This window comes from Lissotriton vulgaris, chromosome 2_2, assembly GCF_964263255.1.
Source record: "Lissotriton vulgaris chromosome 2_2, aLisVul1.2, whole genome shotgun sequence".
Lineage (NCBI taxonomy): Eukaryota > Metazoa > Chordata > Amphibia > Caudata > Salamandridae > Lissotriton > Lissotriton vulgaris.
In genome coordinates, this window is record NC_141688.1 from 315574012 (window position 1) to 315600732 (window position 26721).

At 50.2% G+C, this 26721-nt stretch overlaps 2 protein-coding genes across 2 annotated transcripts in view; one reads left to right on the forward strand and one right to left on the reverse strand.

The window, feature by feature from the left end:
* The window catches only part of AMBRA1 (autophagy and beclin 1 regulator 1), a 962358-nt gene that overhangs the window by 200610 nt on the left and 735027 nt on the right, over nt 1-26721 (reverse strand). Inside the window, exon 15 of the mRNA XM_086959655.1 lies at nt 25612-25751. Within this exon, the coding sequence (XP_086815781.1) occupies nt 25612-25751 (140 nt within the window). The remainder of the gene's footprint in view (nt 1-25611; nt 25752-26721) is intronic.
* On the forward strand, nt 17518-24833 carry LOC147729372 (uncharacterized). Its single transcript, XM_086959927.1, is given in 3 exon segments — nt 17518-17532; nt 19105-19666; nt 21940-24833. Coding segments are annotated over 3 exon segments (3471 nt in total).

Here is a 26721-nt window from a genome sequence, read left to right on the forward strand (position 1 = left end):
TACTAGCCGGCTGGCTTGTGGCCTTCTTCACGACGCCCGACGACATCACTGCTGCTGGTCTGGTTGCTCCAGACTGGCCCTTGCTTCCTTCTTCAAGAGAGGCACCCCGGACCCTCCTGGTCCACTCCAGACGCCATTTTGAGTCCACCGCGTGGGCTTGAATTTGCCAAGGCTTTGTTGCCCAATCCTGGGTCCAGCGACGCCGACAGCTTCATCCATCGTGGGACAGCTCGCTCCTCCATCCTGGTCGCCGACAACGCCTCCTGGTCCGCGAGATCTGCGAGCACAGCGTCACCCACTCACCTAGTCGAGGTGGCTACCATCCGGTGCCCTCCTGGTGCCCACTGACTACTGGCTAGTAGTCTCGAACTTGGTCCCCTCTGCTTTCAGGTGTCATCTGTCTTCAAGATCCAGGCTTGGATCACTTCGAACTCTCTTCACTGGTCGCCTGCCAGCATCTTTCTTCCAGGCTCCTGGTCCGTCTACGAGGATTCCCGACGTCTTTTGAGACCTATGCAGCTGCAGCCCCTGGGCTAGGTAACTTCGGCATTTCGGTGCCCCAGCATAGCCTCACTATCCAAGGGTCAGGATCCACTTTCGTTTTCCTCCTACCAGGTCGGGTTCGCCCGAGAACACTAACTTTGTCATTACTAGCTACCATAGACTTTGTCCCGCATCACGCGTGAGAGTGCACACTCTGCACCCGAGTCCCCTAGGCCTCCTAGAAGTAATCTGAAGATTCTATAGTCAAGTCCTAGCGATTCCTAAGCCTATTAGTACTGTACTTACCTGCTAGTAATTTCGCATTCCACTTTCAGAGTATATGGTTTTCCGTGCCCCTCGGGCATTTGTATATACTGTGCTAACTTAAGTATTTTCGTAAGAGTTTTGTTTTGTGCTTAGTACCCTGTCCTCATAAAGAGTACAGGGCTGTTGTGATCTTAATAAATACACTGTTTATTTTCATAACACTTGTGTGGTGTCCTTTCACTTGGTGTTCAAGGGGTATATGTGTGGTATAACAGCTGGCTTAACACGCCCTCTCGAGTCTTTAGCCTTAGACTGCTCGTATCCATGCTACTAGGATAGCTGGTCTATAAGGTTGACTTACAACCAATCATCAATAAGGGTTGCTGGACTGATACATAGTGTTCACTAGAATAGTGAGCACTGCATATCAGGCCACCTTCTCACATATAGCACAACACAAAACGATTTCATAGCACTTAAAAACGAACAAGTTACTTTCCTTCGGTAACAATATATCTGTAAGAGACATATATTAGTTATAGATCCTTACCTTAGAATTACCCCCAGGCGTCAGACTAGACACAGAGAATTTTTTTTTTTCAGCAGTACCCTTGCGCGTCGGTAGGTGGCGTCAGTTGACTCCTGTTCGTCATTAGCATCGTTATCGCAGGAATAACGTTGCTGTATCTACTTAGACGCCTCCCCTGCGCGCTGATGTCATTTCTTTACATGACATTCTACGCCAGATGTGCAGAGGCATGCAAGACATTGACCACTGGTGAACAAAACTAGGGCCCTGAAAGGGAGTCCCTTACCTTAGAAGTCAGTTCGCAGAACGCGGAGAATGGGTGGGGGCGGTAAGGAATCTATAACTAATATATGTCTCTTACAGATATATCATGGTTCAAAGCTTTATTTCGATATAATAATATCTTAAAAGCACATGACAGTTAAAATACAATTCACAATATTAGAAAACACTCAATAAATAGTTAAAAAGACAGTTTAAAACAGTATTAAACAATTTACAGCTTTGAGTTTAAAAGAAACAGGAAGCCAAGGATTGCCTGGAAGAGGGTTCATCACATAGCTTTACATCTGATCATCCACGCCCAACTAAGGAATTTGGCTACCCCACACGCCAGTACTGTGTTAGAATCAGATTGCAAGATTCTTAGAGCTGGGGCATAACATCTAGTCTCGAGAAGGAGACAAACAGGTTTTAACCATTTGGATCTGGGCTTATGGTAGGCACTGCAGACAAAGATAACATGTGGGATAGTTTCCAGTTTGGTGCTGCAGTGTGGGCAGGTGGCAGGCGTCTGGTAAGGGGGTTTCCATTTAGAGGTGCGTTCACCGACTGGTAGGGTTCCTATTCTAAACTGTACATACAAAGCCCTGTCTTTTGGTTTTCTAATAAAGTCCAGGTAGGGTTCAAGAAAGGGAACAGTTTTGTGCAGTCGGAACTCATCGGTGAGCCTGCCCAAGTTATCCGCTCTAGATTCCTGGGCGTCGACCCACCGCCAGTAAGCTAGCTTGACTTCTAGTTTGGACAATGAAGCACCGGACTCCCATGCCACCCAAAGGCCGATGGCCAGCAGGAGTCCTTTATTTTGGAAAGCCAGGCTATTTTGTGTGACCCCTGCAAGCTCATGATTTCTTTGAGGCCGTCTGCGTAGCTCTCTAGCTCTGGTGTACGCCACAGGCGAGCCCAATAAAGAAGCGGACGCAGAATTATAAGGTCTTTGATAGATCTGCGTCCAAAATCGTACTGAATGGGCTTGCTAGGGGAACTCCTGGGGATGGACAACAGCTCTTTATAAAATTGTTTTTCAGCCATTGCTAGCAGGTCAACATAACTAAAACCCCAGAGCTCTGCCCCGTACAGTGCACTGCCTACTGCTTTTGCTGAATAGATCTCTAGAGCAGGGACTATAGGTCTAGAAACTGAAGATCTATGCTCCCTGCTTATGGCACCCACGACCCGTTTGTGGTTAAGGGCCATTTTTTCAATGTGGGGTTTCCACTTGAGTTGGTCAGATATCCTAATCCCAAGATAATCGAACGTTTTAACCCACTCTAGCGGCTCTTCGTTGAGGGTGAGCGTGCGATTAGCTTTTCTGCTGGGATTGAAGGAAAGGAGCTTTGTTTTGGAAGTATTGATGACCAAGCCCCTTAATTTACAGAAGTCACAAAATCGGTCTAGCAATTTCTGGAGCCCCATGGGCGTTTTGGAAACTAATAACGTGTCGTCAGCAAAGAGCATGGCGGAGACCTTCACACCAGCCAGACTAGGGGCGTCAGCATCGATGTCAGTTAAAAAAGAAACCACCCCATTGACAAATAGAGAAAAGAGGGTCGGCGCCAGAACACATCCTTGGCGGACACCTCTGTTCACCGGAATTTTTTCTGTTAACTGCTCCTTCGTGCCCCACCGAATGCGTGCGTAGGTTCCATCATGCATGCGGGCCAGCAGGTGCAGAATGGGCGGAGGGAACCCCATCTCATGAAGGACCGCCCACAGCCGCCCTCGGGGGACAGATATATCATTACCGAAGGTAAGTAGCTTGTTCATCTGAAAGAGACAACTAGATGTATATTCCTTACCTTACAATACATAACCCAGCAATACCAACCCCGAAGGAGGGTCTGCAAACTAAGTTCATACCAGAAAGTCCCGGAAAAGTGAATGGCCAAAGAAGCAGTCTCTCCGGACTGGACTATGCAGGCAGAAATGCTGAGTGCACGTGTGCACTGATGCCCACATGCCTACCTGACAGATGTCACCGCGGGGAATTCCACGCCCCAAAGCGGTAGTGGCTGCAGTCACCCTGGTGGATTGGGCGCGCAGTACCACTGGAGGTTCCTTTTTCGCCAAAGAGTAGCAGATCTTAATGCAAAGGACGACCCATCGAGAGATGGTCTGTTTTTGCATGGCCTGACCTTTCTCGGCGACCACATAGCAAACAAAAACTTGATCTTCCACCTGGATTTGTTCTGTGCGATCCATAGAAAACGAAAGCACATGTTTTGGATCCAGATGATGGAGTCTCTCCTCCTCCTTAGAAGGATGTGGGCAAAGTGATGGTCTGCCCTTTGTGGAAAGAGGTAACCATTTTGGGAAGAAAAGAAGGTCTAGTGCGAAGAACAGGTTGTACAATGGTACAACCCATGAAATTACTTCGCATGCATTTCACACATTAAAACTCAAAAGACCAAGGCAGCAGACCAGGTCAAGCACTACGGATCATTTAGTTCTTAATTTTAGATGGTGCAAACTTCTTCCTACACCCGCTGCCGTTGGGTGTATGGATCAATGAGATACAGAAAGCAAAAAATGGAAGGTGCACACAATTAGAGTCAGTAGAAATAGTGTATTAAGGTATCTTCTTCTTTATTCAGCAGTATTCATGGAACATATGTTATGTTAATATTTTATAAAGCGCAAACAGCTGCCCCAGCAACGAGGCGTCCCGGCGCTGAACCATAACAGAAACCTGAAGGGAGGGCGAGGAGGGAGAGGAACTACAGGAAAATTATGTTAGGGAGAACAGAAAAGTTTTAATCGCCTTGCGAAAGGCCAACAAGTTGGTCATGGAGCGAATGTGGGAAGGCAGAGAATTCCAAAGCTTCGCCCCTAAAACTCTGAAAGAACGGAGACCCATTCTGCTTAGCCTAGTACGAGGGACTACCACCAAGTGTTGTCCTAAGGAGCGTAGGGCACGCTGGGGGGTGTAAGGCACTAGGAGTGGGCGTAGGAGCCCGGGACAGTCAGATCTAAGAATTTTAAAAGCAGTGGTGAGAGCCTTGAATTGAACACGGGCTTCAATACGTAGCCAGTGTAGCTTCTGGATGGTATTTCTGGCAGAGCATCTGCGAGGGAGGCCTACGACAGCCCTGGCTGCAGAGTTTTGTATCCGTTGCAGCCGAGCCATCTCTGCTTTGTTGATGCCTAGGAATAGAACATTGGCATAATCCAGTCGAGCCAAAATGATAGATTGAACTATCAGTTGGCGCGTACTGGGGTCGAAAAAGTCAAGTATCGGGTGAAGGCTCCTCAGCAGGCCCACACAAGTAGCAGCCACTTTCTTGGTGTGTGTCTGGAAATTGAGGGAGGAGTCCACCCAGACACCTAGATTTTTCACCACATTTTTGGGGGAAGGGATGGGGCCAAGTAAGGACGGCCACCAGTGCTCACTCCAGTAACAGGGATTATTTCCCAGGAGCAGCACCTCTGTTTTTCCAGCGTTCAGCTGTAGGCAGTTGTGTGACATCCAACGAGCGACTGCCTCTAAGCCATTCTTAAATTTCGCAGCTGAGATCGAGGGGCCTTCAGATAGAGAAATGACCAGCTGCGTGTCGTCGGCGTACGACACCAGCGTGAGGTCCCATTCTTTTAATACTTCAGCGAGAGGCTGGACGTAGAGATTTAAAAGGGAAGGGCTAAGCGCCGACCCCTGCGGGACTCCTTGCTCTATGGGGTGAGGCTGAGAGATAAATGGGGGGGCTGAGACCCGGAAGGATCTATCCTTCAGGAAAGACCGAAACCACTCAAGAGCTAGGTCACTGATCCCTATGGCCTCGAGACGTTTTAGCAAAAGAGGGTGGGAGACCGTATCAAAGGCCGCGCTGAGGTCAAGTAAAATCAGCGCAGCACTTTGACCTGCGTCCAGGATGTTCCGGAGGTGTTCAATAGTAGTCAGCAGGGCGGACTCGGTACTGAATCCTGGCCTGAAACCGTTCTGAGAGGGGTCCAGGATTTGATATTGCGCCATATAATTGGACAGTACTTTGTTCACATGGGCTTCTGCCAGTTTCGAAACCCATGGCAGCAGCGAAATAGGTCTAAAATTTTCTGACTTTGAGGGGTCTAGTGTGGGCTATTTGATAATCGGGGAGACCCTTGCCTGCTTCCAGCATGTGGGAACTACCGCAGAGGAGAAAGAGAGGTTGAGTAGGGTGGCCAGGGGGGGGAGGAAGAACTCCAGGGATTCTAGAAATTTGGCTGGTCTCATAGGATCGGTAGGAGAACCGGACTTAACCTTTGTGCATAGTTTGGCTAGATCGTCATGGGTTATACTGGGTATAAGAGGCAAACTGGGGTTGTCGGGCGAGAGCTTACGTGGTTTGGGGATTTCCAGGAGGTCCTGTGGAAAAGTGTAGTAGATTTTTCTCACTTTTTCTATAAAGAAGGTGGCGAGGTCGTCACATTGTTGTGAGGAGGTAATGCATGGGGCTGTATTAGAGCTATTTTGGAGTTTTTGTACAAGCTTAAAGATGGTTTTGGAGGGGTTTGCACTTTAGCTGATTTCATCAGCATAAAAGGATGCACGGGTGGTACGTACCGCCTTGTGGTACGACCTTAGCTTTGACAGGTAGGTGGCTTTATCCGTATCCTTATACTCTTTCCGCCAATGGCGTTCAGCTCTTTTGCAGTCTTTCCGTAGGGTTTTTAGGTTCTCATTATACCATGGGTTAGAAGGGGTGCTACGGGTTTTGGTCCACTTCGCTGGGATTAGGGAGTCAAGTCCTGTGTTGATCCACTCATGAAAGGCAGCATAGGCTGAATTTATGTCTCTGTTTTCAGAGTTAAGGTGGAAGTCGCCTAGATTGTTAGTGAGGTCATTAGATGACAGTTTGTGCCAAGGCCTCTTGTAGCAGGAGCTGGAGGTATTTTTCGTGAGCGGGTCTCTGACCCTCAAGGAGAATCTAATAAGGGAATGGTCGGTCCAGCCCATGGGTTTGGGGGAGTCAGCCGTGACCTCTGAGAGGTTGGAAAAAACAGGGTCCAATAGGTGCCCGGCAGAATGAGTGGGGGTGTGAATAAGCGGGTTTAGCTGAAGGGCAGTGAGGTCCGCCTGTAGGTTCTTGATGGTTGGATCAGACATAGAGTCGAAGTGGAGATTGAGGTCTCCCAAGATGGTGAAGTTGGGAGAGGATACCACTAGAGTGTGAGCTGCATCTAGAAGTTCTTCAATGAGCCTAGAGGTAGGGCCGGGGGGACGGTAGATATAGAGTCCAGAGAGGGTAAACTGAGGACTGGTGGAGATCTTAAACCGTGCGCTTTCGCAACCCCAGATAGCTTCCTTTATGAAGGAGCAGTTGTATGTCGTTCGGTAAACGACAGCTATCCCACCACCCCTAGAGTCTCTATTGATGGTTTTCATAGAGAAGCCCTCGGGTAGCGAGAGGTTCTGGATACTAGTTTGTTCGTCATGGAGCCAGGTTTCGCATAGAAACATAATATCTGAGCTTTCCTCTGTTATAAGGGTGAACACTTCAGCGTGGTGTTTCACAAGGGATCTGACATTGAGTTGGAGGACAGTGAGGGAGGAGTACTTATGCGCAGTAGTTTTTTGTCTTGCTAGACCAGGTGTGGGTGTCGAGAATCTGCAGGACTTGCAGTACAGACCTGTTTGTCCTAGACAGCCTTCAAGCTTGTCGCATCTTGAGTCAGGGTTGAGTGCGAGAAGAGACTCCCTGTCATACTGTATTCTGTGACGAACGAATTGTGCAGGGGGACTGGCGAGAGGCGATGGTTTAATTAGCGTCCAGCCGGCAGCGTTCGGATCCGCTACCTGTGCCGAGTGAGTTGCTGGGAGCGTGGTGAGTAGTACTTTTAAAAGCTAGCACACAAGAAAATAGTGACAGTTTACAATTTTAAAAAGATCGCTTTAGGCTCTCCCGGCTTCCGCCACAGGAGTGTGGTCAATGGGCTGTCAGGCGCTTGTGATCAGCGCTTTATAGTCGACGCGGGTGGGCGTGGCCTGAAATGGGCGTGGCCTAAGTCCTCGCGCTGGGAGCGTCAGAGGCAAGGTTTAATTAGCGTCCAGCCGGCAGTGTGAGGATCCGCTACCTGTGCTGAGTGAGTTGCTGGGAGCGTGGTGAGTAGTGCTTTTAAAAGCTAGCACACAAGAAAATAGTGACAGTTTACAATTTTAAAAAGATCGCTAGGCACAGCCAACGCGTTTCGTTCCTTTTGCCTTTTAGGAACTTCGTCAGGGCGAATTAGTACAATGTGAGCTGGCATCAAAGTGGTCAAATAGGTAAGGATCAGTGGCGGCAACAAATTAGTGGATCAGAATAACATAACCTTAAGACTTGTGAAGATGAGGCCCACAGGGGGTGACCTTAAGTTAGTACAATCGGTATTTTATAGTTGTATTCGAAGTTTGAAAAACTAGAGTCAAGCTCACGATCAAGTAGTGTTAAGGATGTTAGGGTTCGATCCTTCTTCAAGAAAATTTCTAATGGATTCTGTGAAGCATATCTCTTCAATTCCCGCAAAGTCGTTCTCCCAGGTGAAGGAGTCGAATGGTTGAAACCGCCACCAGCCCGCAAAGTAGCCAAGTGTTCGTGGCAATAACCACTGAGCACCTGTAGTTTTCCGCAGTCCCGATCCGAGCGGCGTCCCGAAGTGCCATCCTTAACACTACTTGATCGTGATACAGAAAGATTCCCTGGATGCTCTGCCCACTGGAACTTTATGTCCCACTGAAGAGCCTGCATATGCCACCCGGCATGGTACACCAGCAGGATGCAGGAGGCCATGAGGCCCAGCAGCCACCGGGTAATTCTCACCGAATGTAATGTAATGTAAATAGGTACTTATACTTCACAGAGTGTCTCGGCGCAGACCTCAAGACAGACAGAATGCACAGCAACAGGGCAGGGCGAAAGCAGAAGGCTATTGCTTGAAGAGCCAGGTTTTTAGCTGCTTCCTGAAGATAAGAAGATCCTGCACCCGCCTGAGCGATAATGGCAAACCGTTCCATAGGCGGGCGGCCAGCACTTGAAAGGAACGACCGCCGAGACGGGACCGGGAGAACTTCAAGATGGTCATCAAAAGCTGCGATGATTACCTCAGTGCCTGTTGCGGTGCAGAGTGCTAGAACCTTTTCCTAAATCCTATCCGAATGATGGGATAGAGGCTGAAACATCGGTATCATAGCCAGAATATCCCAGACTCGCTGCTCCGGAGGATAGGTCGGAAACTGCGCTGTGTCCAGAACTGCTCCAATGAAAAGGAGCTTCTGAGAGGGAATCAGGTGTGACTTCGGCACGTTAATAGTGAACCCCAGCGAGTGCAGGAGGTCCGCCGTAGTCGGGAGGTGGGAAACGACAGCCTGGGGCGAACTTGCCTTCAACAGCCAGCTGCCGAGATAGGGGAAGACTGGAACCGCTGATCTGCACAGATGAGCTGCAACCACCGCCATCACATTCGTGAACACCCAAGGGGCGCTGGTAAGGCCAAAGGGGAGCACGGTAAACTGAAAGGGCTCGTGGCCAGCATGAACCGCAGGTAACGCCGATGGGACGGGAATGTGAAAATAAGCATCCTTTAAGTTCAACGCTACCATCCAGTCTCCAGGGTTGAGGGCAGACAAGATCTGAGCCAATGTCAACATTTTGAACTTCTCCTTATTTTATTTATTTATAAAGTTTTATATAGCGCGGACTAGATCCCAAAGGATATCAGAGCGCTTTACAGTTATAGGGAAAGGTAACAATCAGAACATGAATCAAACATGGGGAGTATAATAATCATAAAATCAAATAGTTCAGACAAACAAATCTATTATAAGTCCTGAGTGGACAAGGAGTGGGCTATATGATGGAGCGTAGTGATATAAGGGAAGTAAGTGAAATAATCATATACAGGAATATTAGTCCATATCAAAATAAAATCTAAAGATGAATGAGATGGGGCTTCTAATAGGCATTGAATCCAGTGGTGAGCATCTAATAGATCATTTACACACCTGGGTGAGCGAGGGATGGGCAAAACGATGTAACCTAATGATTTAAGGGGAGCAAACACAATAATCATGTACAGGAATAATAATCAAAAGCAAAATAATAATCATATACATGAATGAACCATTGAACCATACTATAAAATGTCCGATGCACTTAGGGCAAAAAAAAAAAAAAAGTTGCCCCTCTTGTTAATGTAAGAACTTCTTCATGAGGAATTTTTTTGCTTTCAATTTGAAAAGCGACCTTGTAAGAGATCCTCCGAATTTTGGGTGGAAGAGAGCTCCAGATTTTAGGAGCAGATCCAGAGAAGAGTTTCTTTGGCAAGTTATTTTTTTGCGGAAGATCTGTGGTTTCCGGAGGAAGCCGTTAACGTCCCGGAGATCCATGATAGGACGAAGGCCTTTGTCCTTCTTAGGCACCAGGAAGTGGTGGGATTAACAACAGCAACCTACTTCTAGCACAGGGACTCGCTTGATGGCTCCCTTGGCCAAGACAGCCGTAGCTTCCTGGCGGAGAAGGGCCAAATGATCCACCGACATGCAATGGAGTATTGGTGGCATGGATGGAGGGTGGTCTCAAAGGGGAGGGAGTAGCCCCTTCGGACTAGCTGCAAAACCCACCTGCCCGATGTGATGTTGTGCCAGTGTGGGAGGAGATGGCGTGCCTGCTACCCACTGGCAATTGGTGGCCCTGAACGGTCAGACTAGGAAGGCCTGGAGGCCGAGGCCGAGGGGGCACTAGTGGACTGACCTGCTCGCAGACCCCCTGACCCACGACGCTGGGTCCCACGTGCCCGGCTGCGAAGATGCTGAGTAGCTTGCGCCGGCCTGTGGCCCTTGGTAGAATGTGGTGGGGCACCCCTTCCGTAGCCACAAAAGGGGCGAAAGGGAGACTGAACGGGGCGAGAGGTGGGAGTTAGGCCCAAGGATCTGGATGTAGCCCGAAAATCCTTGAAGCGCTCAAGCGTATAGTCCATCTTTTCGCCAAACAGGCGACGACTATCAAAGGGCATGTCCAAAAGGGTTGATTGGACAATACCGGAAAAGCCAGTGGCCCTCAGCCAGGCGTAGCGTCTCAAGGCTACTGACGTAAAAATCTTTCTACCTTGTGAGTCCGCAGTATCCAGCCCACATCGAATGGCGAACTTCGCTGCGTTTCTACCATCAACCGCATGGGTGAGTATAGTCCGGGCCTCCTCCGGGCACTGTGGCAGCACTTGCACAACTGTGTCCCACACAGAGCAGGTGTATCGGAACAAGGGACATGCGGTGTTCACCAACCGCAGTCCTAAGCTGGCGAAAGAAACTTCTTCCCAAGATGATCCAGCTTCATGGATTCCCTATCTGGGGGAGCAGTAGGAAACGTGCCTTTGGAGGTGGAGGCTTGGACCACTAAGCTCTCAGGGGTACAGTGTTGGGAGAGGAAAATGGGGTTGGGCGATGGCGTCGCGCAGTCATCCTATCCACTGGAGCCCACATGCTGGGCTTGGACTAAATGCAAGAAGAACCATTTTCGCGATAGCAATACGCCCTAATATTGAGAGAAGGAGTTGTTTCCATCTCTGTACCTTAGTGTCTATCCAGTCCATAAACCTCCCGTAGTTGGCCAACCACAGGTCCTGCATAGATCTACTTATAATGATACCCAGGTATCGCGTCTCAAACTCCACCCACTGAATGGGGTACTCTGTCGTGCAAGGGGCTGTCCAGTCCGTGAGAGCTAGTATTGTGGATTTGGTCCAATTAATTTGTATCCCCGTAAGACCTCCATATCTGATCAGCTCCCTCATTATGGCGTTAAAATTGTCCTTGGGGTCAATCATATATATGGTCATGTCATCAGCGTACATCGAAATTAATAAACCCCTGGATGTAAACCCTATGCTCCTATGTGTGTGGTGTTGACGGAGCCTCGCCGCCAGAGGTTCAGTTGCGATCGCAAAGAGCAACGGCGACAGAGGGCATCCCTGTCTCGTGCCTCGGGTAATGTCAAAGGAGTCCGACACTTGCCCATTTACTCGCACTCTTGCCTTTGGGTTAGAGTATAAAATTTTGATTTGTTGAATAAAAGCCGGGCTTAGGCCCATGCGAGCCAACAATCTAAAAAGAAACTTCCATTCCTGTGAATCAAAGGCCTTAGTTGCGTCCAATAACACCGCCACTGCCTGTACATGCGTGGCTAGGTAATGTAAAACCCCAAACAGCGTGCGCATATTATGTGGCATCGACCTTCCAGGTATAAAACCGGATTGGTCCGGTAGCGCGATTTGTGGAAGCATGGGCTGCAATCTATTAGCCAGGAGCTTAGCATATATCTTAGCATCAAGGTTAATGAGCGACAAAGGCCTGTAGGAATCATGGGATGTAGGGTCCTTGTCGGGTTTTATCAAAGTGATGATCATAGCTTCCCTTAGCGTAGGGTGGAGCATGCCTGTGTCCTCGCTTCCAGGTACACATTCAATAAGCGAGGGGCCAGTAAGTCAGCGTACTCTTTGTAAAAGGCGGCCGACAGGCTATCTGCCTCAGGGGCTTTACCAGCCGGCATACTGCTAATCACCTGACGCGCGTCTTCGACTGTGATCAGCATATTCATATATTCACGGGCTCCGTCGTTGAACCACGCAAGAGCTACTGTGTACTAGTAGTCTGTAATTTCTGACTCCGATGGGCACGTACTGGACGAGTATAGTTTCTGATAGTATTTGTACATAGTTGTCAAGATATCCCTTGGCATCTTAGCCACTACCCCTTCATCTGTTTTCAATTCAGTGGTATATTACGCACATCTAGGAGTACGCATAAACCTGCCAACATCTTTCCCGCTCTATCGCCCTCGCCATACCGTCTGGCCTGTGCATATTTGTGCAGATATTTCGTTTCCCTCTCTGCCTCTTCTTGAAATTCTGTCAGTTTTGACCTAATCTTCGCAGTGGTGGTCAGGGATGGGTTAACCTGAAAGTCTCTCTCCGAGTCTCCGATATCTTTCTCCAGCCGCCCCAGTGTATGTCTGATATCCCTTAACACTCCTGTTTTTAGTGCTATGCAGTGTCCTCTGATCACCACCTTAAAGGCTTCCCAGAGCGTCCCAGGTGAGTCCACTAAGCCCTCATTTAGCGCAACATATTAGTCTATCTTTTCTCTCAAGTTCTCTCTAAAGACCTGATCTAACAGTGCATTGGACGGGAACCTCCAGATAAAAGGTTGTAAATATGGCTCAGGAATGCGCAGCATCAACACAGTAGGCGCATGATTTGATAAGGTCCGAGTGTAGTGTATCACGTCAGTCACCCAAGTGTGTATGTCTTTAGACACCAACCAATAGTCAATTCTCGACCACGAGCTCCTATGGTGTGTAACGCATGTGCCCTCCCACTCTGTGGGATGTGACGCCCTCCAGGAATCTACCAAATGGAGATCTTGTAATATGTCCGATAGTGTCTGAGCGGCTTTGCGATGATGGTCTCGGGACACTCCTTCCCTATCTAGCGGGTGGGATAAGACAACATTAAAATCTCCACCCCAAAGGATCGCCATCGGCCACAGTGCCTGTATCATGTGACAGAGTTGCTGGAAGAATTCCGGGCTATCTGCGTTTGGGCCATATACATCCGTTAAATGCTTCCTCGAGTACGTCCCATCGGACCCACTGGAGTGCGTGGATTCACCAATAATGTACAATCTCACCAGGTGCAGATGTGGCAATACAGTACAAGGCAGAGCAAATCCCCCCACCCCCCCCCAACCTCCCACACCAACCCCCAATCAGGTTGTGATTCGCCCCCCCCCACCATCCCTCCCTACTTGTAAACAAACGGTCCACAATAATAACCTCACAGGAATCATCCCAGTGGGGAAATGGGTTAGCCGGCCAACACCCCTGTGCTTGTGGCTGGGTGGCCGGGAGTACCACGCTGGCATCGGATTCCCAAATAAACCCCTGCAATTTGTATCAAATTAACTTCCGTCTACTGCAGCAGTCATTTTTAAGAAACAGTCCTGGTAGATGCCTACAGCAATAAGCCGAAACCTCCTCTCAGTGACGATACGAGCAAGGACATACTCTCCACGTACAGTACTGGCTGTGAGAAGGTGGCCTGATAAGCAGTGGTCACTATTCTAGTGAACACTATGTATCAGTCCAGCAACCCTTATTGATGATTGGTTGTAAGTCAACCTTATAGACCAGCTATCCTAGTAGCATGGATACGAGCAGTCTAAGGCTAAAGACTCGAGAGGGCGTGTTAAGCCAGCTGTTTACCACACATATACCCCTTGAATACCCAGTGAAAGGACACCACACAAGTGTTATGAAAATAAACAAGATATTTATTAAGAATCACAACAGCCCTGTACTCTTTATGAGGACAGGGTACTAAGCACAAAACAAAACTCTTACGAAAATACTTAAGTTAGCACAGTATATACAAATGCCCGAGGGGCACGGAAAACCATATACTCTGAAAGTGGAATGCGAAATTACTAGCAGGTAAGTACAGTACTAATAAGCTTAGGAATCGCTAGGACTTGACTATAGAATCTTCAGATTACTTCTAGGAGGCCTAGGGGACTCGGGTGCAGAGTGTGCACTCTCACGCGTGATGCGGGACAAAGTCTATGGTAGCTAGTAATGACAAGGTTAGTGTTCTCGGGCGAACCCGACCTGGTAGGAGGAAAACGAAAGTGGATCCTGACCCTTGGATAGTGAGGCTATGCTGGGGCACCTAAATGCCGAAGTTACCTAGCCCAGGGGCTGCAGCTGCATAGGTCTCAAAAGACGTCGGGAATCCTCGTAGACGGACCAGGAGCCTGGAAGAAAGAAGTTGCTGGCAGGCGACCAGTGAAGAAAGTTCGATGGATCCAAGCCTGGATCGAAGGAAGATGACACCTGAAAGCAGAGGGGACCAAGTTCGAGACTACTAGCCAGTAGTCAGGTGGCACCAGGAGGGCACCGGATGGTAGTCACCTCGACTAGGTGAGTGGGTGACGCTGTGCTCGCAGATCTCACGGACCAGGAGGCGTTGTCGGCGACCAGGATGGAGGAGCGAGCTGTCCCACGATGGATGAAGCTGTCGGCGTCGCTGGACCCAGGATTGGGCAACAAAGCCTTGGCAAATTCAAGCCCACGCGGTGGACTCAAAATGGCGTCTGGAGTGGACCAGGAGGGTCCGGGGTGCCTCTCTTGAAGAAGGAAGCAAGGGCCAGTCTGGAGCAACCAGACCAGCAGCAGTGATGTCGTCGGGCGTCGTGAAGAAGGCCACAAGCCAGCCGGCTAGTAGCCACACAGCGCGGTGAGCACGCAAAAGCAGAAGGGCCCCACGTAGATCGTGGAGATGCTGGAGAGCTGATCTTCGGTGCTGGAGCTGCTCAGGGTTGGGGCTTCTCGGACCCCAAAGCACTCACCAGTGGAGCACACGGTGGGCTTGTTGCAAAGAAGTCGTGTAGTCTTGGCGATCGTCGGTCCCTCGAGGTCTCGTCGCACTCACGGTTCTCAGCTTTGCTGTAGAGGTGAATAGAGGTCAGAGGTGCCAGGGAAGCCGGGTCTCGTCGAGCTGGGTCGTCGGATTCGTGAAGAAGGACTTGCAGCAGACCGCAGTGTTCTTAGGATGGTGCCCGCTTGATGCAGGGTGACTACTCCTTAGCCACAAGGGAGAATCTTGAAGAAGGAAATCTTGATGTCTTTCGCAGAAAGTCGTGTCTTGATTCCAAAGATGATCTGATTTGAACAGGGGGCCCGCTCCTATCTTTATACTAAAAAAAAGGGGCTGACCCGGTGACTAGGTCCTGCCTATGGGTGGGACTAGGAGGGGGGTGGTTACACCCCTCTGCCATGCCGGACTTTCCCCAGGCCAGGGGCTGGTGTGCCCCTGGAACTGGTTCTGACCGGCCTATGCGTAGTGAGCACCGGGGTGCCACTCAGCAGTCACCTTCCTGTAAAGCCCTGCCTACCCAGGATACACAAAACCATGTCTGGGACGGTGCTAGCACCGCCCCTGACAGGAAACCCTTTGTCCAGGCTCCCCTCGCTGGAAGGACTCCCAGCTGCAGGGGGTCAGACTCGTGTCTGTGGTGGCAGCATCCATTTTGTGGAGCTGAGGCTTCGTTTAACTTTAACCGGGGTTCACAGTTACCTACATGTCGTGTCCCTCTAGAAGGGTGGAATGCTAACCCCGTCGCCAGAATTGGCGAGGGGTTAGTATTTCAATTCGTATGACACCTTACTCGACATGTTTTGATAAAGCAATACCAAAGATAGCATTTAACCGCGAGGATTATAATGCACTTAAGAGTATATGGTATGCGTTATCATGGAACAGCTATTAGGACTTGGTTCCGCAAGCTGCAGACAGGCTCAGCTCATGCCAGAGCACCATCTCACACGGTTCCAAGCACTCTGCCTTCAGGATTGTCAAGGCCTGCCATAGGAGTGACTGATAGGAATCTGTGTGTCCATTTTAGGGTTAGATATAGGTGTACTATATCTACAGCAAAGGGTGATTACACGACTTTGCCCCAGCTGTCATGCAGCCAGTTGTGTCAAATTTAGGAGGCCAGACAGGGGTGGCATAATACATGCTTCAGCCCCTGGTAGGCCCTGGGTACAGGGTCTGATAAGGTGGCCCAGTACCGATTGGAAATGTACCTAAGGTACATGGAATCCATTTTACAGAGAGAGCAGTAGGCCTGGGGTCCTGATTGGCAGGATCCCGGGTCGACTATGTCAAAAACCAGCTAAAACACAGGGCAAAAAGTTGGGGGCAACCATAGTCAGGAGGTACCTTCCTACACTGGCCAGCTGCTTTGTGTAAGCGAGCGCCGCCTTAGCGTCTGTAAAAAAGAGTAGGCTTCCCAGGTCCTCGGACTCTCAGTTTAGCCGGGTATATCAAAGAGTATTTGGTCCCTGTCTGCTGAAAGATTTTCTTAGCGGGAATGAATTCTCTACGTGCTGACTGGACCTAGAGGGTAAAGTCCGGATACAATACTGAATGTCACCTCTTTCCCTCGCCAGGCGCAAAAGAGTATCCCGGTCCCTATAGTTCAGGATAAGTGCAAGGATTGGCCGCGCCGGCGCCCCCGGCCTTGGCCAAGGCCCCAGCATGCAATGTGCTCTTTCCACAAGAAACATGGCCAACAGGTCTTGTACAAATAGGTCCGACATCATTTTTTCTACGTACTTCTCCATGTTCGGAATATTCGTGGTCTTCGCAATTCCAGTGACGGGTATATTATTGAATCGCGACCTGGCTTCCAAATCCTCATTCTTTTGTTGAATAGCGTAGAGGATACCGTCCATGTTCCTCAACTTCTTGTCCATCTCGGTCTGTCCTTCTTCAGTTTCAGGGACTCTGGTTTTGAGGACACTCACGCGCCCGTCCTGCTTGTCCATCCTCTGCGTCATTTTGTCCATTTTTTCAGCTTGGGAATCCATCCTCGTGTCTATTGCCTGAAGGCTGTACTTTAAGTCTTTAAACATTTCCCTGATATCTTCGGGCGGCGGTGGGGACGCAGCGGGATCCTCTGAATGCCCCTGCGGGACGGTGTCTGCTTCAGGCCGAAATTTAGCCTTGGCTGTCTAGTGTTTGGCTTCCCAATCCTTGGCGTGTAGCACTGTCCAGTATACCACAGGCTTGGGTGCAATTCCTTCGTCCTCCAGATGTGCTGGTAATTTTGTATTGCTAGTATGCCAGTGTGTTCACCTAGTTATGCAGCGCTCTCCACTAGGCCGGGATCACACTCCTCAACGCTGAAGATTTTCGCAAATATTTGACCCTCAGAACTCGTATGAGTATCTTCAACACCTACTCCCTACTCATGCTGTATGCCTTTCGTACATGGCGCAGCCCAGATAGATATCGCCGTGGACAAGCCGCTGATGTCACCAGTTGGACACTGACTATTGTGGCTAGTCAGCGTCACCGTCGCGTTACCGCCACTCCGCTTTAAAATAGTGGCATGAGGGTGGGGCCGCGGCGTCATGGATAATATGCGCAGTTTAGGGTGTCCTCCAACTATGGCATCCAGTACAGTATGTTACAAGGCAACTTTCTGCACCCCCCCTCCAGCTGCGAGCAACAGTGTTTGCTGCACTCTCCTTCTTGCTGACCAGTCCCGCAAACTTTTAGGATGGGCTACTTACTTAATTCGGCAGCTCACGTGGCGGGCATGGGTAGGTAGCGTCGCTCAATGCGCCCCTGCAAGCACGCCAGCGATGCAGTCAAGATGGCAGCTCCTCAGTTTATAGGGCCTCGGGGCAGGTCGCCACACTCTCCCCTTTGCGCACCACAGCACCTGCCCGTTCTCATAGGTAGTCAGCCTCGCACTCCCCCTGTCACCGCCGCCTCGTCCTCCCGCCGTGTTCTCCGGGCTCGGCACTTACTCCTCGCAGCTCCCACTTGGTTCTCAAGGCATCGGGGTGTTTCCTGACCAGCTGCCGTTCCTTTCCCACTTAGGCTCCCGGTTCAGTCGCAAACTCAATGCGCCTGGGCAGAGGCACCCAAGGGGAAAGGGAAATCGAGGTCCCGCCGCTATAGGAAAGTCCGGGCCGTAGGCCGCAGTCCGGCACAGAGCTCACCCCCCACAACCCGATCGGCTCACGCAGGTCATGTTTCTTCGCTTCCAAGGTCAGCCACAGAGGGTAGCTTGCGTGTGGGATCACTGGCCAACGTGTGTATGCCGGATGAATGTCGGATTAATTGCCCAGCCGGCGGAGCCGCTCTAGTGTGCGGCCATTCCGCTTGCCTGCCAAGCCACGCCCCTGAGGATAAAGTGAGTTTAAGGAAGAAAAACAAGACTCCATTGGTGGGAACGAGCAAAAAAACTATAATCAGATCTTCTCTTCCAGTTTGAAGCTGGCATAGTGAAAGATTAGGGTCTTTCATGACACCACGCCCCAACTTCCAACAGACTGGCATGCAACACTGGGTTGGTGGATGAGGGCTCTTACAAAGCGATTGCATTATCTCAGCGCATCTGGGAAGAACAAGTCTTCAGCTCCTCACAAAAGCCAAGAAGAGAGGAGGCGGCTCTGGTGTGCTGTGGGAGGTCGCGCCACGATTCTGTGGCCAAGTACGAGAAACCGTGAGCCCCTACTCTGCTTTTGTGTACACATGAAGCATATGCTAGTGAGAGACCAGCAGAGGTGCCTGGAAGGTTAATACTCTAAAGCAGCACACCGGCAATGTGGGCTTGAAAAGGCATACCAGTGTGTAATTAATTCTAAATCTGTGTCCTCCAACGCTTTACTTTTGTGACCCCCAGAGCAAAGAAGCCACCAAAACACACAGTCAAAACAACAATTGAAAAGGAGCATTAATTTCAAAACAAGATTTATCTGTTCCATAAATCACAGATTATTAAAATATTTCCAGCAAAACACACAAAAAATCCAAATGCTATATATAGTAGTTGTTTAGGAGTCTTACGAATTTCATTAGAATCCAATTTTATTCAACAAATGTCAGTTTCAAAGAAACCGTCCATACAGCCCAGCCAACGTGTTTCGTCCCTGTGGGACTTCATCAGGGTGGTCAATATTTCAGTGAACAATCCAGAAAAGTCAAAGAAAGAGTGAGAAAAGAATCAGAGAAATGGCACAAAGAGCACAAAGAGTGAGAGGAACAGCACAGAGAAGTCACAGAAACAGTGAGAGGAAAGGCACAAGGAGCAAGAGAAGGCACAAAGAGCTAGAGAAAGGGCACAAAGAGCGAGAGAAAGGGCACAAAGAGAGAAGGCACAAAGAGCAGAGAGAAGGCACAAAGAGCAGAGAGAAGGCACAAAGAGCAGTGAGAAGGCACAAAGAGCGAGAGGGAAGGCACAAAGAGCGAGAGGGAAGGCACAAAGAGCGAGAGAGAAGGCACAAAGAGCGAGAGAGAAGGCACAAAGAGCGAGTCAGAAGGCACAAAGAGCGAGAGAGAAGGCACAAAGAGAGAAGGCACAAAGAGCGAGAGAGAAGGGACAAAGAGCGAGAGAGAAGGGACAAAGAGCAAGAGAGAAGGCACAAACAGCGAGAGAGAAGGCACAAACAGCGAGAGAGAAGGCACAAACAGCGAGAGAGAAGGCACATAGAGCGAGTCAGAAGGCACAAAGAGCAGAGAGAAGGCACAAAGAGCGAGAGAGAAGGAACAAAGAGCGAGAGAGAAGGCACAAAGAGCAGAGAGAAGGCACAAAGACAGAGAGAATTGAATTTGAATTTTTAAAGATTTATAGAGCGCACGTTCACAATGCAGTTTCATGGCGCTAGAGGGATTCCTGGGCAAGAAAGAATACAGAGGACTATAGACTGAAAGCCTGCTGGAACAAGAAAGTCTTAAGGGCCCTACGGAACTCCATGTAGGAGGGGGAGAGTCTGATATGGGACAGGAGGGTGTTCCAGAAGGTGGGCGCAAGGACCGCAAATTTCTGGCCTCCCGATCTTTGTTTCTTGAAGCGGGGAATGACTAGAAGGGATTTGGTGGATGAGCGAAGATCTCTAGAAGGGCAGTAGTTGGTAATGGCCGAGTTGATAAAGGCAGGAGCCGTGCCCGTCCGGGCTTGAAAAGTAAGGCAGCCAAGTTTGAAAAGGGCCCGTTGCTTAATAGGGAGCCAATGAAGAGCGATGAGGAGGGGTGACGAGTGGTGAAATTTAGATAGGCCATGTACCAGGCGGGCTGCCTGGTTCTGCACCAGCTGAAGGCGTTGAAGTGCATAGGCGGGAGCGCCATTATAGATAATGTTCCCATAGTCGATCTTAGATAAGACCATGGCCATTACGATCAGTTTGAGTGCAGAGAGAGAGAAAAACCGGGATACTTTCCTAATGATACGCAGGGTAAAGAAACAGGAAGAAACAACAGAACTAATGTGGGAGTGAAGAGTCAAATGATGATTAAGTGTGATACCGAGGGTCTTAACTGAATGAGAGGGAGTTGGAGGTGGGCCAAGAGAGGGGGGCCAAAATGAAGAAGACCAAGGGTTGCCACTGCCACCAGTCAGAATCAGCTCTGTTTTATCCGGGTTGAGTTTGAGGTGGTTTGCATTCATCCAATCCCGGATAAACAGCATGACGGACTGGAAGGCAGTGACACCTAATGAGGGGGAGGAGAAATTAAAAATAAGTTGGAGGTCATCAGCGTAGTTGTAAACTGTGACCTCCATTTGTTGCAATGTAAAAATAAGAGGGAAAATGTAAAGGTTGAATAAAAGGGGAGAGAGAGAGAGGAGCCCTGAGGGACACTGCATTGCACCCTGCGAGGCGGGGCAGAGAATTCGGCCAAGTGGACGGCCTGGGTGCGGTCAGCTAGGAAGGAGCCTATCCAGGCCAATACTTGTCCTCGTATGCCCGCCGCCTCGACACAGGACAAGAGAATAGAGTGGTCCACCGTGTCAAAAGCGGCAGACAAATCCAGGAGGACCAGGGCCTGAGGGGTGTTGGTGTCGAGCCCCTCCCTGAGTTGGTCCATGACCGAAATGACCACCTTCTCAGTAGAGTGGCGGGGGCGAAAGCCCGCCTGGCAGGGTGCAAGTTAGTTACTGTACTCTATGAAGGCGCTGAGTGCCTGGGTGACATGGGACTCAGCTACCTTACTCAGGTAGGGGAGAAGGGATATCGGGCGATAGTTTGCCGGGGAGGAAGGATCCGCCCCCGTTTTTTTTAGTATGGGAAGGATTATGGCAGTCTTAAAAGGGGCAGGGACTGAGTCATGCGTGAGTCAATCATTAAGGAGGGTAAGGACAGGGGATGGGCATTCGAGCCGGGCAGATGTCAGCTGGAGAGCCCGACTTGACACGACTAAGTAAGAGGGGCAGGGATTCTCTAGTAAGTGCGGGAATGGAGGTAAGGGACAAATTATTGCCAGGTGGTTGGGGGTAGGAGAAAGTGGGCGAAGGGGAGGGAATGTTGGCTTTAATACAAGCTATCTTATCAATGAAAAAATCGTTGAGCGAGTCGCATAGGGCCTGAGAGGGGGGGATCTTGGGTTGAGTTCTGTCCGAAGATGCCTGCTCGTGGACCGTGACAAAGATCTCACGCGGCTGGCTTTCTGCAGCTAGAATACGCTCCGAGAAATATTCTGTCTTAGCTGCCAGGATGGCTTGTTTGTATTCGCTAAGAGTAGAAGTATAGTATTGTTTCCGGGTCGGGCAATATGCTCTTCTCCAAGCTCGTTCAGCCTGCCGTAACTCCAGTTTCTTGGCTTTGAGGCCAGGGCTGAACCACTTGTTGGCATTGTGAGTGCGGTTGATGGTAATCCGCTTCAGGGGGGCCACTGGATCGCAGGCTTTGGTAAGCCAGCGATCTAGGATGGTAGCCTGGGAGTGTGGGGTCAGGCCCGATAGATCCGGGAATGTGGCAGCTAACGAGTTGCACAAGGATGGAGTGTCGACTCGATTCCAATTCCTTGCCCGGGTGTTTTTAGGGCAGGAAGGTGTTGTTTTTTGGCTCAAATCCAAACTCCAGAGAGAAGGCACAAAGAGCAGAGAGAAGGCACAAAGAGCAGAGAGAAGGCACAAAGAGCAGAGAGAAGGCACAAAGAGCGAGAGAGAAGGGACAAAGAGCGAGAGAGAAGGCACAAAGTGCGAGAGAGAAGGGACAAAGAGCAGAGAGAGACAACACAAAGAGAGAGAAGGCACAAAGAGCAGAGAGAAAGCACAAAGAGGAGAGAGAAAGCACAAAGAGCAGAGAGAAGGCACAAAGTGCGAGAGAGAAGGCACAAAGTGCGGGAGAGAAGGCACAAAGAGCGAGAGAGAAGGCACAAAGAGCGAGAGAGAAGGCACAAAGAGCAGAGAGAGAAGGCACAAAGAGTGAGAGAAAGGGCACAAAGAGCGAGAGAGAAGGGACAAAGAGCAGAGAGAGACAGCACAAAGAGCAGAGAGAGACAGCACAAAGAGCAGAGAGAGACAGCACAAAGAGCAGAGAGAGACAGCACAAAGAGCAGAGAGAGACGGCACAAAGAGCGAGAGAAAGGGCACAAAGAGCGAGAGAAAGGGCACAAAGAGCGAGAGAAAGGGCACAAAGAGCGAGAGAAAGGGCACAAAGAGCGAGAGAGAAGGGGCAAAGAGCGAGAGAGAAGGCACAAAGAGCAGAGGGAGAAGGCACAAAGAGCAGAGGGAGAAGGCACAAAGAGCGAGAGAGAAGGGACAAAGAGCGAGAGAGAAGGCACAAAGAGCGAGAGAGAAGGCACAAAGAGCAGAGAGAGAAGGCACAAAGAGCAGAGAGAGAAGGCACAAAGAGCAGAGAGAGAAGGCACAAAGAGCAGAGAGAGAAGGCACAAAGAGCAGAGAGAAGGCACAAAGAGCGAGAGAGAAGGCACAAAGAGCGAGAGAGAAGGCACAAAGAGCGAGAGAGAAGGCACAAAGAGCGAGAGAGAAGGCACAAAGAGCGACAGAGAAGGGACAAAGAGCGAGAGAGAAGGCACAAAGAGCGAGAGAGAAGGCACAAAGAGCGAGAGAGAAGGCACAAAGAGCGACAGAGAAGGCACAAAGAGCAGAGAGAAGGCACAAAGAGCAGAGAGAAGGCACAAAGAGCGAGAGAGAAGGGACAAAGAGCAGAGAAGGCACAAAGAGCGAGAGAGAAGGGACAAAGAGCGAGAGAGAAGGGACAAAGAGCAGAGAGAAGGCACAAAGAGCAGAGAGAAGGCACAAAGAGCAGAGAGAAGGCACAAAGAGCGAGAGAGAAGGCACAAAGAGCGAGAGAGAAGGGACAAAGAGCAGAGAAGGCACAAAGAGCGACAGAGAAGGGACAAAGAGCGAGAGAGAAGGCACAAAGAGAGAGAGAGAAGGCACAAAGTGCGAGAGAGAAGGGACAAAGAGCAGAGAGAGACAGCACAAAGAGAGAGAAGGCACAAAGAGCAGAGAGAAAGCACAAAGAGGAGAGAGAAAGCACAAAGAGCAGAGAGAAGGCACAAAGTGCGAGAGAGAAGGCACAAAGTGCGAGAGAGAAGGGACAAAGAGCAGAGAGAGAAGGCACAAAGAGCGAGAGAAAGGGCACAAAGAGCGAGAGAGAAGGGACAAAGAGCAGAGAGAGACAGCACAAAGAGCAGAGAGAGACAGCACAAAGAGCAGAGAGAGACAGCACAAAGAGCAGAGAGAGGAAGTACAAAGAGCGAGAGAGAAGGCACAAAGAGCGAGAGAAAGGGCACAAAGAGCGAGAGAGAAGGGACAAAGAGCAGAGAGAAGGCACAAAGAGCAGAGGGAGAAGGCACAAAGAGCGAGAGAGAAGGGACAAAGAGCGAGAGAGAAGGGACAAAGAGCGAGAGAGAAGGCACAAAGAGCGAGAGAAGGCACAAAGAGCGAGAGAAAGGGCACAAAGAGCGAGAGAAAGGGCACAAAGAGCGAGAGAGAAGGGACAAAGAGCAGAGAGAAGGCACAAAGAGCAGAGGGAGAAGGCACAAAGAGCAGAGAGAGAAGGCACAAAGAGCGAGAGAAGGCACAAAGAGCGAGAGAAAGGGCACAAAGAGCGAGAGAGAAGGGACAAAGAGCAGAGAGAAGGCACAAAGAGCAGAGGGAGAAGGCACAAAGAGCAGAGAGAGAAGGCACAAAGAGCGTGAGAGAAGGCACAAAGAGCGAGAGAGAAGGCACAAAGAGCGAGAGAGAAGGCACAAAGAGCGAGAGAGAAGGCACAAAGAGCGAGAGAGAAGGCACAAAGAGCGAGAGAGAAGGGACAAAGAGCGACAGAGAAGGGACAAAGAGCGACAGAGAAGGGACAAAGAGCGACAGAGAAGGGACAAAGAGCAGAGAGAAGGGACAAAGAGCAGAGAGAAGGCACAAAGAGCAGAGAGAGACAGCACAAAGAGCGAGAGAGAAGGCACAAAGAGTGACAGAGAAGGCACAAAGAGCAGAGAGAAGGCACAAAGAGCGAGAGAGAAGGGACAAAGAGCAGAGAAGGGACAAAGAGCAGAGAAGGCACATAGAGCGAGAGAGAAGGGACAAAGAGCGAGAGAGAAGGGACAAAGAGCAGAGAGAAGGCACAAAGAGCAGAGAGAAGGCACAAAGAGCGACAGAGAAGGCACAAAGAGCAGAGAGAAGGCACAAAGAGCAGAGAGAAGGCATAAAGAGCGAGAGAGAAGGGACAAAGAGCGAGAGAGAAGGGACAAAGAGCAGAGAAGGCACAAAGAGCGACAGAGAAGGGACAAAGAGCGAGAGAGAAGGCACAAAGAGCGAGAGAGAAGGGACAAAGAGCGAGAGAGAAGGGACAAAGAGCGAGAGAGAAGGGACAAAGAGCAGAGAGAAGGGACAAAGAGCAGAGAGAAGGCACAAAGAGCGAGAGAGAAGGGACAAAGAGCAGAGAGAAGGCACAAAGAGCGAGAGAGAAGGGACAAAGAGCGAGAGAGAAGGCACAAAAAGTCACAGTAAAAGTTAGAGAAAAGCAGAAAGAGTGCGAGAAGTGTCACAATAGTCACAGAGAAAGAGAGACCCAGAGGAGAGAGAGAGGTAGCAAGAGGGAAAGCGCAAGGGAGGTGCTGGAGTTGGGTCTGCAAGGGCTTTACCCGGTAAGAATACTGGTCCAGGTAAGCATTCATGGCTGCTGTGCACTGGGACCGCCATTAAGTAGGTCCTGGCAAGAGGGCTTGGGCAGGGTGAAGGAGGAGCGCGGCAGCTGTGAAGGAGCGGGTGGAAGGGGTAGGTGGGACCCAGAGAAGCTGGAGAGATGGCAAAGGTCAGAAAAGGAGAGCTATAAATGGTACAGAGGCAAAGGAGTTAGGGAAACAGCACAGAAAAGTCCCAGAAAGAGTGAGAACAAAAGTGAGAGAAACGAGCCTGGAAGCGTGAGGCAGGGCTGGACAGGCAGTAGCGGGCACCGGGTGTGTCTCTGGTGGGCCGCCAGGGTGGGGGCCGATGGGCCAATGGGCGAATTGCATCCTGAGAACCCTTAACTTTTCTAGCCCGAACAGCTGAACATCGGCCCTTCTTCCTGGCATACCTGCTCTGTCACGGTTTGTTTGCAAGGAAGCCGATGGCTGAACCGTAGCGTGCTTTGGCACCTCCCTTTACGCATGCGCACTTTGTCTGAATAAGCCCTGGCTTTAAGATTACACGGCTAGCACAGCTGGGCATGTGAGCTCTGTCATAACCCTAGCCAGCAGGGCTCAAGGGCACCCCACTCACACTCACCCCCCCCCCCCATACTCACTCGGGCCGGCAGATCACCAGGTCTCCCTTGTTGGTGCCGTAGGCCAGGCCCAGCCCCGGCTCTGGAAGCCACCGGGCAGAGTTGATGCTGACGTGTCTCCTCTGGTCAGTGGGCATCGGATAGAGGACGTTGAAGACTCTCTGCCATGGGAGAAACAGAAAAAATACCACTGAGTGATTGACGACTAACAGCGTGCTTGAACAGAAGGCGCCCACCCCACACAGCTCTTCTGCCCTCTGGAGACAGAGAGGCCCAGAGGTGGCCGCCTCCGGCGATGCCTGAAAGCTTCGATTGGTCATTTATCAAACTGCAGATATGCCTGGATTCAACCACGTTTAAAAGTGTCAAACGTACTTAAAACAATAACAGATAAAACATGTATATAAGAGACAGTGCATAACTAATACTGACAAGTAACATCATTCCAGCAATAAAGATCACATGTTCCTCACACGTGACCAAAGGAAGGTCAGACATCAAATAAACAAGGAAGGAACTTACCTTCAGTAAAGCTCACCATGGACCACCAGTACCAAAGCACAGCCACCTCCATGGAGCAGAGTCTGCTGAGTGCGGAGGGCTGAGCAGGCACAAACAAGCCCCCTTGCTGCAGGTGAGAATCACCACAGGAATGCCTGGTCACATATCCAGATGCGCAGCGCCTGGTTACATATCCAGATGCGCAGCGCCTCCAGTTCCTCTGGTGCAAAGAGTCGAGGGCCCTTGGAGGCTCCTCTTTGGCTAAAGTGGAACCGTTTTCTGTGGAGATCGTTGCATTGCAACAACGCCCCCTTCTGGACTGCCTTGGCATTCACATCGGTGAACCCAAGAAACTATTTACGTCTACAGTAGACCGTAGTTCTACAAAATACAGAACCAAGGGCAGAGCATGGGTCCGACAGGGGCCTCCTCTATAGATGGAGACAGTGGAGGAATGAAGGAAGGGAGCGCGGAGCGTGGAAAAGAGGCGCCACTTTTGGAAGAAAAGCAGCGCAGGACCACAAGTCCGGCTGGGCTAGGACACAAGTAGAATACATGGAGTCTGGATGGAGAAGCCCCGCATCTCACCAACAAGACAAGCAGGCGTGGTGGCAAAGAGGACCGCCATCG